The 13,866-nt window shown below is 38.2% G+C and overlaps 1 protein-coding gene and 1 pseudogene across 2 annotated transcripts; one reads left to right on the top strand and one right to left on the bottom strand.

Annotated features, from left to right (window-relative positions):
• The first annotated feature begins 12 nt into the window (after nucleotides 1-12).
• Nucleotides 13-6,373, top strand: LOC103719787 (BTB/POZ domain-containing protein SR1IP1-like; annotated as a pseudogene). The gene is made up of 5 exons (XR_015973435.2): nucleotides 13-2,542; nucleotides 2,926-2,995; nucleotides 3,412-4,020; nucleotides 4,487-5,025; nucleotides 5,568-6,373. The product of XR_015973435.2 is annotated as a BTB/POZ domain-containing protein SR1IP1-like (transcript).
• Nucleotides 6,374-9,664: 3,291 nt separating this feature from the next.
• On the bottom strand, nucleotides 9,665-12,847 carry LOC103719786 (uncharacterized). Its single transcript, XM_008809180.6, has 3 exons — nucleotides 12,565-12,847; nucleotides 10,494-10,729; nucleotides 9,665-10,396 (listed from the first exon to the last, which is right to left on the bottom strand). Exons 2-3 carry the CDS (start codon nucleotides 10,572-10,574, stop codon nucleotides 9,842-9,844), a joined length of 636 nt encoding a protein of 211 aa, XP_008807402.4. The 5' UTR covers nucleotides 10,575-10,729; nucleotides 12,565-12,847; the 3' UTR covers nucleotides 9,665-9,841.
• Nucleotides 12,848-13,866: the final 1,019 nt, after the last annotated feature.

The raw sequence follows: 13,866 nt of genomic DNA, 5'->3' as shown, positions 1-13,866 counted from the left end.
TGCACGGCCACCTGGAAATCCATAGTTTCATAGTTTTATTGTCAATTATCATTTTGACTCGTCGACATGGGAATATGGAGGTGTCAATAATCTCATAAATTATCATTTTGATTTTGGTTGCATTCCCCATAGTGCTATCCATCTCATTCTATGGCTCGGTAGGAAACTATTCTGAGCCATAGGGTTCATATTTCGCCGTGAAAAAGGATGAGCAGAGACTGTTCCCTAATACGATATTGATGGAACCCTGCCCCCCAAAAGAAGGTAAAAGAAGCAAAGAAAAAGATATTGATGGAACCCCATCAACAGGTCATGAGATTATGATGCTAAAACCTTTCCTGTTTCAAATCTACTTTGGAGTTTATCAAGTTTCTCCTCAGCTCTTCTTTTCTGCAGATAATTGTCATCTTGAATCTCCATTAGCAAACTTTGGTTCAGTCTTGGCTACAATTTCTCTACTCTTACAGCAGCTGATACTGTTTATGTGATCGATTCTGAATTTAAACATTGCATGTCCATTGATCCAACCAGCCAGCATCAACCCCCACCTTCCTATGTTTTTCGAACAAATTAGGCAGCCTTTCTGTGATGTTGGTGACCATTTCATGTTATCATCGTCGATAGGACCCGTCTCCGGCCACTCTCTCGGACATGGGGGCTGCTGGCTAACCTCAAGATTGGGAATGGAACATACTGATTGAAGGGTTTATGTGTCAGTCTTCTGCTTCTTCCTGTGGTTGTGGATGGGTTTAGTTGGTCCAGCCTGATATGATGCTCCTGCTCCCTTCACTCTCAAGCCTACCTGTCAAACTGGCGCATACAGTTGGATGGTTGAAGGTCCCAACCACTTGCCAACAAGCTTTCAAGCTTGGCCCACACTTTTGGACCATAGATGAGCTCAAAAAGAACTTTAATGCAAACGAAAGAATCTACAACCAGGAGAAGCAAACAATGCCCTGCGTCCCTCTCAGCTATTTGGCTGTTCATGCTTTGAGTGAAGCAGCTTAGTGATCTGGACCCCTTCATGAATGGCTATTTTTACGCTGATTATGTTTCTAATCAGTTATCAGATCAGGTGGCAGAGCAATCTCTCTCGTTCTTTCTTTTTTCGTTTTTATATATAGAATGGAAGGATCATCCTATTCCTATTCGTTGAAGTGCCGTGCCATGTAGGAGGTCATTTGGTCTGCGGCATGATTGATGTGAACGGCAAGGAGTACAGCGCAATTCTTCATTATCCTCCAGATATCCAGCACCGGAGGGTTCTACTCTGCTCTAGGAACCGAGATGTTGTAAATTTATCTGCCACCGATGGCAATAGAATTGGAGAAGCAAAATGGTGCACAGCATGAGGAGGCCTTTCCACAGTGTACCTCGGCCGGTGGCCGCAGAGACCATATGAACTGGCCTTGGCAACGTGATTCTTGTTGCCATTTTTCTTCTCTCTTCCTTCATGTTAGATGCGGGTGATGCAGTTGAGATGCTTCTAATGAATGAATGACGGGGCTTCAATCTTTTACATCCAAAGAAAAAAGTTAAAATACCAAGATAGTTAGGCTTCGTAATCTATCCACGGCTTCGTAGCCACCTTGCTAAGATAAAGAAACTGACAGCGTGCTCTCAGCAGTGTTATGTTGGGATAATGTTGGGGTAATGCCCCTCAAATAAAATTATTGTACCAAAAGATTTCAGCTGTCGCAGCCACCCAAAAAATTTGGCTGGAAGGTATTATTTACATTTCTTAGTCTTGTATAAGTATCTAAAATCTTCTTGGCGAATAATCAATATGGAATTAAATACATGCCCACACAGGTCCTCACATACTTCCTCCGTCCAAAATTTCTTTGGTGAATAATCGATGTGGAACTACACACATGCATGCATGGGTCCTTACATACTTTTCTCATTCAAATTTCGACATCCTCGTCAGGTTAAGAGTTTAAATCCATTCAAATCTAATTACAAGCACCATAATATGTCTGGTTAGCCTCCATGAATTCATGCTATAGTGTTTTCTAGTTTACATAGTCTATGTCCCGAATTTGTTATGATACTATTTCTCATAACTTAGAATCTCACTTAAAAAAAATAGTTAAAAGATATTTTTTAATTTTTTTAATTCTATGTAAATGCTTAAGATCTTCCAGTGATTAACCGATGGGCTAAACACACGGACCTCACAGTCTTAGTATACGAGAGGGATTGATCACCTCCAGACCAAACAAAATAATAGGGAAACAAACATGTGAGGAACAGAAGCAGACCCGTGCTTTAGGGGTTGCCTACTTGCCTTAAACCTTCACCATATCCTTTTATACCTCCTCTCTTCTTCTTCTTCTACTATTGCACCCTTGTTCGCAACATGGTGGAGACATGGTCGAGATAAAGAAGAGGAAGAGGAAGAAGAACGAGGAAGAGAAAAGTGGTAAGCCTCTGGAGCCACAGGAATGCTGGGGGTTGATCCTGAAACTGCACCACCATCTGCTGCCATCTCTAAAAAGAAACAGCTGCTCTCCACTGCTATGAAGAGAACCAGTGAATGGTCTTGTTTCTTTTCCTGCTATATATTCCATTGGGCCTCTCTCCCAGTTCATTATACTCATTTGCGAACTCTTAATATTTTTTCTGCGTCTTTCTTTGTTAGAAAAAGCTTCTCTATGAGAGAAATGTTTAGTAATCAATGAAGAGGATTTCTTTGTTTGATTGGTTTGTTGAAAAAAATGTACTTTTTCTCTCTTCAATCCTTTTCTGTTTTCCTTAATTTGCTTTACGTGTTCCATTTGGGTTTTCATACGATTTCTGCACGACGTTTTTTCATTCTTTCATTCATTTTTTTTTTCTGGAGCTAGAGAGATGAAGGGTGTTTATGATAAATGGAAAGGCAATTGATGAAAAGGTTTTTCTTTGTACTTGTGATATTCATAGGATACTCTCCCAGGAGATCCCCAGTGATATCACCGTCCATGCTGGAGGTGCCACTTTCGCCTTACACAAGGTAATTCAAAACCAAGGTGCCAAAAAATATAGAACTTCGAAAGAAAATCTTATTGTTTGATCCTTAGCTATTCATGCAAAGATTGGTCATTGGAGATCTATAGAGAGTCCTTTTCATGAAATATCTCAGAGATCCAAAGAGGCACAGATGGTTTATTTATCACCAAATAGAGATGAATCCTGTCAACACATGGAACTTCAAATAAATGGAATTGAATAGCCCCTATTCACTCTCCATAGTTCATGTAGATTTAAGTACATGAGATAAAGAAAGTTAGATATATTCCATGATCATAAAAAAAGATTCAATTTAAACTCATTCCATGGTGCATGGAAGTTCGCCTTTTTAGCTTTTCTTATTCAGCTTCATCCCCCAATCAAATTCCAATTCTTATATACTGCAAACTTTCCATGCAGTTCCCTCTGATCTCCAAGTGTGGTTACATAAGGAGGCTGGTGTCTGAAGCCAATGACTCAAACATCTCACCTATTGAAATCCCGGATGTTCCTGGAGGTGCTGAAGCATTCGGATTTGCAGCAAAGTTTTGTTATGGAATAAATTTTGAGATCACAACGGAGAACATTGCTATGCTTCGATGTGTTGCGGAGTACTTAGAAATGACAGAGGATTATGCATTTGGAAACCTTGTGAGCAGAACAGAGGTCTACTTGGAGGAAGTAGCATTGATGAGCCTTTTAGGTGCAGTCACTGTCTTACACAAATCGGAGGAACTTCTTCCCATGGCTGAGAAGGTTAAATTAGTAAGCAGGTGCATTGATGCGGTAGCATATATAGTCTGCAAGGATAGCCATATATGTATATCCTCAAGGACTGAAAACAGCCATGAGAGCTTGTATTCAGGATTACAACCTAAGGCAATCTTGGATTGGTGGGCAGAGGAGTTGGCAGTTTTGAGGATTGATACCTTTCAAAGAGTTCTCATGGCAATGAAAGCTAGAGGCTTCAAACAGTATGCTCTTGGACCAGTAATTATGCTCTATGCACAAAAGTCTCTGTGAGGTTTGGTGAGCCAAAATCCTTGCATGGCTGCTTCTCTATTAATTTTTATTTTGTACTACAAACATCACAATCTGCCGATGGTACCAAGGAAAAATTTATTGGTTTAATGAGACTGAATTGCTTATGCCAAATCTAATATATAAATGATAGGTCCAATTCTCCTTATGCCATACAGGGTGGCATGACTTCCTTAGAAGAACTCTCTCTCTGTTTGTTTTTTTTTTTGAGTGAATGTGGAGGAAGTAAGATACTTCACCCGATTTATTAATGAAAGACCTTAATCATCAAAATCAGATTTCTGCTGCTTTCTTATGTTCGCAACATTAAATTTACCTTAAGGAACCCATTTTCTTGTTACTGGCAAGATAAAACCAATGTGATTAATTCATACTTGCAAATAAACTTGAATGTGACCTTACATATTTCTGTTTGCAACATGTTATTTTATATAAATTCAATAGTTTTACGCAGGACATATTTGGAAGGAGGAGGAAGAAAATCGAGCCAAAAAAAGAGCATGAGAAAAGGGTGGCGCTGGAGACAATTGTCAGCCTTTTGCCAAGAGAAACGAATGCGACATCGGTCAGCTTTCTCTCTATGCTTCTAAGAGCAGCAATATATCTCGAGACGACAGTGGCTTGCCGGTTTGATCTGGAGAAGAGAATGGGCTTGCAATTGGAGAAGGCAGTATTGGACGATCTATTGATCCCTTCATTTTCCTACAATGGTGATACCAACTTTGACGTTGAGACAGTTCGGAGGATCTTTACAAACTACCTTGAACATGAGGTAGATGGAAGCCACTTCGGTTATGACATGGATGATGGCTATGCTTCTTCACTTCCTAGTGACATGGAGAGGGTCGGAAGGCTAATGGAAAGCTCCTTGCGGAGATCGCTTCTGATCACAACTTGACCATTGCAAGGTTCATAAGCCTTGCTGAACTTGTTCCAGAACAAGCAAGGGTCACTGAAGATGGAATGTACAAAGCAATTGATATATACTTGAAGGTGCTGTTCCTTTTGCTCTTAAAAAGTGATCTTTCTTATTGTTCTTGAGGACCATTTTTTTTCTAATACCTTTTCTTTTTCGAAGAATAATGGCCTTGAACAAATGTTGTGCGAGAGATTATACCCATCTGACTTATGGGAACACCTCACAAGCTTTGAGCCTGAAACCTCCTCCAAATGGAAGGGTGCAACTGCTGGGCCAAAATCCGGTTTTGCCCAAGTTCTGTTAAATAAGCTTATGGTCATGTTCTTCAGTACACTGATTCTGACCTTCACATCTTCTGTATTTTGTTTTTGATCTTCATCATAATTCTTTAATAGTGACATTTCCATCTGCTAATTATCTCACATACGATAGCCAGATCTTTGTTAAATTTATTTTACGTGAAGGCATTGATCAAATAAATTTATGATCACAGCACGCATCATTTAGTTGGAGTCCTCTTCTAAATTTTATACATGAACAGCAAACTTATGCTCCATTATAAGTTGTGTATTTTTTGTATCTTTTTCATTTATTGCCGCTAATGCTGAACTTACAGGCTCATCCATCTTTGAGTGACCTGGAAAGGAGAAAAGTTTGCAGCTTCATGGACTGCCAGAAGCTCTCAAGAGAGGCCTGTGCCCATGTAGCTCGGAATGATAGGCTTCCGGTGCCGATCGTTGTTCAGGTGCTTTATTATGAGCAGCAACGCCTTAGAGATGTTATGAGTGGAAACTTGATTGGTGGAGAATCTCCTGCTCTATCCCAGAAAGCAACTTCATATGGTATTGGATATCACAATGCGCCTGATGAGCTCTTGCGCTTGCGAAGAGAAAATGATGACCTGAAACTGGAATTGGTCAGATTGCGAATGCAGTTAAAAGAAATTGAAAAGTCTTCAGGAAATATAGCTGCTGCAGACAAGCTTCCATTGCTAAAGAACTCGTTCATTCATTCTATATCGAAGAAACTTGGACGCCTTTACCACTTCATGCATTCTGACACTGCAAAACTTCTCTCTGACAAAACCAGGAGAAAGCCATCCAAAGCCCAGAGGCATTCAATCTCTTGATACATGACTCTGGTTAAAAGTGAATATGCTGCACTTCTTTAAAACTTAGGGGCTTCACTAGAAAAAAAGTCATTTTTGCTTTGGGTTAAGGTTGCATGTAAGAGTCATCTGTTTTGTCTCTTCTTTCATGTAAATATCATATAAATTATCTTTAATCCTTCACTAGATGCAATGGTGTAAAGAAAATGTAAAATAATTTTCTGGAAGTATGTTAATGTTTATTGTTGTATGTACATAAGCAAATGAAATAATTTTCTTGATATTATCCTGCATATTTGCTCTGAGATTAGAAACTTAAGTTTTCTTTAAATAAATTTTAACACAGCTTGAGTTGTTCTTCTTCGTTCTCATTTAAACAATGATTTGACATTTTCTGGAGTTTTACAAATAAATTAGCATCAAGACAAGACTACAGAAGGAAACAATTTAGATATTACCTTGTGTTTACTTGGGATGAATGATCGGTAAACAAAAAACCATTTCAGGAATCTGCACTATTGTTGAATGACCTTACACCAAATGTCCCCCTGGACACAAAAAGCAATCAGTGACATGGAAACATTCTCAAATACCTTGGTCAGTTTTCCCCCTTGAATAGAAGGGAGGGGAAGCCCCATATGAGTATACTGAACATTAATATTTTATAAGTCAATAGAATGTGAATTTAAGGAATCATCAGCAATTAGGATAACTGTATTTTCTAAATTATGGGGAAAAAAATCATCAACTGCTTTGGACAAATTCTTTCATTGAGCATGTATCTTTAAAAATTTCTTGTTCAAAATTTGACATGCACCACTTGTCTTTGTCCTGTATCCTACTGCAAATTAATTGTGTTGCAGTTTCCAGCTAGCTAGTCATTTGACATAAATGTTATTTCCATGAAGATGAGGCTTTGTGTTGGACATGACTATCCTAATGTCTCTGAAGGGCTAAAAAATTTTGGGATCGATTATTCTAGATCCAATTAACATTTCATTATACTAAAATACATTACAGATTTAGAAGCTTCATAGCTTGCCATTTTAACATGTGTTGTACAAAGAATCATATCAGATACAGAGTTAGTGAAGAAACTTCATTTATAAGTTGCATTAAAAAAATTGCATGCGACACTATTGCTTTGATGTATTGCTAGTTCAACAACAACGAGAAGTCCGAGGTTCTTCTAAATGATACATGTACTGAAGGTTAGACATTTTCTGAAAAAAATAAGAACTCTTTGGACAGAGGTCAGTTCTGTACTCTAGAATACTTGGGGACCTCATAATACCAGACTGAAGCGGCACTATGTATGCGATGTGATTGTTTCGGTGTTTTGTTGGAGTGTGTGGCTAGAAAGGAAGGGGAGAATATTGAGAAGTCAAGCTAAATTTGTTACTGATGTTAAGAACAGCATTATGGCAGTGTGTTTATCTTTTGATTAGCATGTTTGAGGCATTCTAAGTTCTTTATTTATATATGACTTTATCATAAACAGAGTAAAATTTCAAGTTTAATTCTCTCTACCTAATCTCGCAATTGTTACTGTCATCACTCATCTGTGCCCGTATTCCCATCTGACCAAGCATAATTTTGGTTGACCAGAAAATCCCTGATCGACAATGCTGAGCAAGTATTGTCTTTATATAGAACTCTTAAGCATTAAGTTTTCCATATAGTCGAATTCAAAGGAAACCAGTTTGCCTTCTTTGATGATTTTTTTTGCTTCCTGCTCTTGGCGAGCGAGGTGCTTACTCTTCCTGATTTGCATTATTTAAGATAATGGATTTTCTTTTTGATGAAAAAAAGTGGGAACGCCACTGTCCATTCTGGATATTTTATGCTTAACATGCATCTTCTATAATTCACTATTCTCTTCTTCTAGAAAAATTAGGATGCTTTAGCCTTTCCTTGCAATAGACCAAAATTTTCATGTTTCCTAAGCTTTTATGTTCACCCACACAGTCTTCCCAAAGACAGCATATAATCTTCAGGAGGTTCTATGATATATATTATTAGTGTTTAATTTTTATTTTTCTCAATAGGTTATATTCGATATTTTTTCCTTTCAGTAACTTTTTTTTTCAGTAATTTGTTATACTAACTCATCCCTCATTATATATCATGGGGAAAACATGATCTTTCTAGATCATTATGTGGTCACTTGTTAGGTGATCTTTAACATCCCTTCGTCCTAATGATTTTAATTAATGATCTTTTGCTGCGTAAATCTTTATGAAGACCAACTTTTGGTCAGTAAAGATTATACAACTCCACTATTTTAACAGCCTTGTCAAATCAATCTACCTTGTTTATGCAGTACAAGATCCAGGATACTTATCAAGGACAAAGACAATAGCGAACCACCAAGGATATTTCTAATATAATCTTAGTCTTTAAAAAGTTGCCTTTGGTGCTTTATTTCCTAATTTTCTTGAGAGTGACGATTCCTTCTCCTAGTTAAGGCTACTTATGTAATTACATGTGTAGTAGGGGTTGTTGGAAATTTACCTGCACCTGTTATAAGAGCTTAAAGCAAACAAGTATTTGTCATGGAGAAAGCTCATACGAAATGATGCAAGTCACCTGTACAAGGAATAGCCAAAAGAATCTTTCAACCAGTAAAGCAATGCAGCTTGTACAGGCTCTGCAGTCTAATAGTCATATGTGATAAGATGTGTAGAACCACTGCCATGCAAAGAGAAAATTGACCTTTTCTTTATGGGCCAACTGGGGAAGGGAACCGAGTGTTTTAAGTATGAATCAGAAAATCAACTGTTTATATCTTCGTATATACTTTTGTACCATGCTGATGCACCACCCTTACCAGAATATGGTAGTTCCACGTCGAGTTCAATTTAACCAGGGATGGTCTTTTCATAATTATCCATTTGTGCTATTATTATTTGAAAGATTCAGAACGAATTACTTTGATTTAGGAGGATATATATATATATATATAATTAACTTTATTATATTTCAGTTACAGAATCTTAATGATCCGCCTCATACTTCATCTATATTGCATCATATTGTGCAACTTTGGCACAACGGATTATCATGTTTTCCTTTCATTATAGCTACCATGTATTCCCCTGAAAAAGAAGAAGTTAGCATACATATTGAGCAATGAAAGTATTTGCAGTAAATCAAATCACTCCAGTTAGCTAAAATGCAAAGGGTTTCTGTTTCATCTTCCCATGCTCTAGTTTTTCTTAGGCTGAATCATCTCCCAACTGTATCCCTTACCATCAGATTTCCACCACTAATTTGTCATCCTCGTCTGCTCTTTTTGACTGTTTGATTGTTTACAATCCATCCTTTGCGGTTGATGGCAAATACCGTCCATAGATCAGCATAAACAATTTGCAGGAATTATGCTCATCTTTTGTTGATACATGGTGTTGGGTTGAAGACAATGAGAAGTACTGTAAGATGTGGGTTCATGTCAAAGTTTTCATAAACTTATCCAAAGCTCAATCTGCCATGCTGAGATTTAACCGTTGCCGTCATTATTAACAGTCCCATCTTCACATGATGTTGTTGTTTAACTTGTCAAACGCATTGCTTAGTCCAAGCATGCAATGTGTCTGTGTTTTAAATTATTTGTGGCTCCTGTTTGCCCTTTTGTTTTATTGTGAATCCAGCTCATGGTCCTAAAACTAATCAGATAATTTCACATCTAGCAGATATTACAAATTTGTCAGCAAGGAACATGATAATACCATGAGATTCTGTTCAACAGCTACAACGATATGGACCATTGCAATCTAAGAAGGCTATGATGCCATGTCAAGACTCAAGCATTGGAAGAGCCAAGGAGGCTGTTTCAGGCGATCCTCCCTCATTCTTCCTTCCACATTAAAGCAGCTCTTGGTCTCATCTGGAAACCTCATGGATATGTCTGGCACATGAAATAGTCCCCACTCCTGTCTGTTCAATTTCACCACAGCTGACTCGCTTGAAGACGAAGAAAAGCATGCTCCAGAATCTGAAGTAAATGATGTCTCTTCTTTCTTCCTTCGGCTTCTGCTGCTTCCGATGGCCAGCGTCAGCTCTAAGTCGCTTTCTTCTTCAACCTCTAGCATGACATCTCCATCATCCCTTCCAATGCACTCTACTGCTGGGAGTCCCAGATCGAGTGTCTGATAAGGCTTCCACTGACATATGTAACTACCATAACATGATTGATTTGTACCTCTCTCATTCTCTACATTTCTTCTCTCAAGACCGGGTCGGTTTTGTGTGAATGCCTGCTGTCTCTTCAGCTCCACATTCTTCATGTCTCTCATCAACAGCTTCTGGACTCGGTACAGACGGTGAAGCTCATGTACCTGAACCAGTCATAAGGACATGGCTAAGAATCTCCTGAAACTTTGAAGTGATGGGCATAAAGGAAAAAGAGGAGAATTTGACAATGATTCTCATTACCTGGTGTCTGAAGGTTTTTTCCTGCTTCAACATAGCTGTCTTCATGCATTCTTTGTCATACTGTTTCAGATTTCTCTCCATTGGTCTTTGCAAATCAGCTAGGATAGATCAATGCAAATTGTTCTGCTGGTTACTTGCAATGACATGGAAAAAGATCCACAGACTTGCTTATTTTTTCCTCACTCTTCCTTGAATTTGAGTGTCTGTTTTATTTTGTTGCCAATTTGGTCTACTCCCTGCACATAGCCACATTCTGGATTCAGTCCTTCTAATGATCAATTGGTCAGTGAAGAAGTTAACTTGGCAGCTAACATAATAAAAGGGGCACTACTGTGTGAAAGTATTAGACATTCCAAGTAAAGGATTGATGTAAAATTTAAAGGCAGCAAAACATCATAATGCACCTGCATTAAATGTGTCTTTTGAGAATACCACTTGCTATATGTCTATATCTTTGTATCAATAAAATATTCTAGTGTTGTTTTCTATTCTAACGAGGCCTTCTTTGTGTTCTTTTTCTTTTTTTTGGAATTTTTGTTCTCTAAAGTTCTTTCACTTTTTATATTATGTGATATATGATAATCATTGACAAAGAAACCCACTTTCGTTGGAAAAAAAGGATAGTATGATTATCATATGATATTGCCAGCTGAATGTTGAATATAGTTCTGTTCATCATGGCCTTAACCATGTCTAGGACTTGATATGTTGGATAATTTCCTTTCATGAAAATGCCTGCTTAAGTGGTGCCAAGAGCACTATTCCAAGGTACATCATATTCAGTACAATTCCAATCTCTAGAGCCCTCCTTTTCTTTTGGATCTCGGTGATGATAATTATTGTCATGTGGATTCTGTGGATCTTCTCAAAAAAAAAAAGAAAAGTGGATTCTGTGGAGCATGAAGATCTTTATTTGCTGTGGTTTGCCATGTTGACTACTTGTCTTTGCACAAAAATGTTTTGTCTTCAAGTTGAAACTGAGTTCATAACAAACTCTGTTTGAGATTGCATAATTCTTTAACAATTTTTTTCCTTAGATTCCGAAATTTGTCTTTGAATTTGTGCTCATGATGATTAAAATGTTGAATCAATGAGACAAGGGGGGAATTTCCATTGCAATCTCCAAGAAACTAGATCAGCTGGCAATAACATCAGTAAGCATGGAGTTGATGGAAAGTTCTTCGAGGAAATTTTGATTTAACCAATCCATGTTAGACAACTCATGTCTATATCAACTACCTAATGTTCAAACTCATTAACTTTGATTTGCAAGACATTCGGTCAGATCTTAAAGGGACAGGTCACCTAACAACTAATTTTTTAACTTCATATCAGGCCTCTCTTACTAAAATTTGTATTTTTCAGGAAATTGACATCATCTCTTAGAGGCTTGATGTTAATTCCAGGGTCTAAGTTCCTGAATGTCAAAGATCATATCTTGATATCCTACATAAAATAATCTCTTCAGATATCAAATGAAGAATTCCCCCATGAAGCCAGCTTAGAACCTCACCCATTCACAAGACCAGAGAGGAGTATTTCTTGGTTAATCTGACGAGATGTTTCACTGCAAAATCTCTTCATGAAATGGAAAAAATTAAGCAAAGAATGAGCACACATACATGTGGAGAAACAAATTCAGAATTATACAACTGTAGACAAGTACTCTGTGTTATCTAGATGACACTAGCAAACTTCTAAAACAGCTGAAGTATTTAAATGGGTTACAATTGTGATCCAGTATAGCGGTGCATAAAATGATTCTAAAAACAATTAAAAGGAACAACTTTGTAACAAGATTCCATGGCAGACAACCTTCTGCTCTCTTGTGGAAGCTTTAGACAATTTGACATGAATACATGCTGTGATATATGCAAATTTATTTTCAACACAATCTTTTATGAACCACCATGACAATAACTTAAAAACAGTAAGAGCTAAGTATCTTCATGCAACCTTGCAAAGATGCAGCTAGGATGACCATGAAAAGAGAAAGACAGGAGAGAACAATCTGAAAGATAGCTCATGACCAGTGGAAGGAGCAAGAGAGAAGGTAAGGAGGGATCCTCACCTCTGAAATTCTATCAGCTGAAGTCTTGAGCTATGAGAAAAGAGAGGCGCAGAGGTGCAACCATGGAAAGGATTACTCTCCTCATCTCATACCACCCTTAGACCACAGTTTCCTTTGGACAAAACATCAACTCCACATACCCAAACTGTTGAGGCAGGAGGAAGATTTAAGATTCTCTTCACAGACTCTCACCAGAATATTTTAGTGGGCTCTCAAGCATGCCAAACAAATCCCAGTCCCTTGGCCAATGCAGTTCGAGTATATGTGGGGAAAGATGCCCCCAGACACTGCCAACAAGGGACAGTATTAGAATAAGGAGACCCACTTATTATATATTTCTTGGAAAATTATGGAGCACTACTCTAAAAGAATCATTAAACAGACAGCTAAACCTGCCATGGTAGATCACATGTGCCCTGGAACTCTATGATCATCACCAATTGTCTCAACTTATATATTGTTGTCTAAATGTCTTGAGTGTAAACAACACATCATATGATGATTGTGATAGACAAATACAATAGAGGGATAGATGGATGATGGGATATGCAACAACTCAGGGCCTCACCCAAAATGGCTAGCTGGAAGATATTATTTGGGTTCCTTGATCCTGTATAAGTACCCAAGATCTATCCAGCAAATAACCGATGTGGAACAAACACACGCCCGCACGGGTCCTCACATACTCCTCCCGTTCAAGCCCTGACGTCTTCGTCAGGCTAAGGGTTCAAATTTATTCAAATCCATTCACAAACACCACGATCGGCCCATGGTCAGTTTCAATGAATCTGTACTGCAGTATCTCCTAGTCCACATAGGTTATAGGCTGGATCCGCTCTGATACCATTTGTAACAATCCAGGACCTCACCCAAAATAGCTAGCCGGAAGGTATTATATGGGTTCCTTGATCCTGTATAAGTACCCAAGATCTATCCAGCGAATAACCGATGTAGGACTAAACACACGCCCGCACGGGTCCTCACAGGATATGTTGTGAGTCTTATACATGGGAATAGTTTGTCTGGCTCATCAGTTTATAAGGGTACCTAGTACATACACTCTTGTACATTCTTTATGATTTGAAGGAATTCATAGGTGTATATAACTCATGCATTCACACCTAGATGGGGAAGCATGATCATCATCTCTACCTGCCAAGAGCTGGATTTGTCTTGCATGTCTATGACCACAGTAGAATTGTGCGAGAGCTAGGAACAAATAACAGAGGCTGTGATGATCTTTACCATCCATCAGGGGTACTTTGCCATTGTGCATTCAGTTGATCCTATAATGCATCCTTT

Source organism: Phoenix dactylifera, chromosome 15, assembly GCF_051530095.1.
Source record: "Phoenix dactylifera cultivar Ajwa chromosome 15, Ajwa_hap1_PhDact_Kaust_v1.1, whole genome shotgun sequence".
NCBI lineage: Eukaryota > Viridiplantae > Streptophyta > Magnoliopsida > Arecales > Arecaceae > Phoenix > Phoenix dactylifera.
The sequence above is the reverse complement of the archived record's forward strand: the minus strand, read 5'-3'. Positions and strand labels throughout refer to the sequence as shown.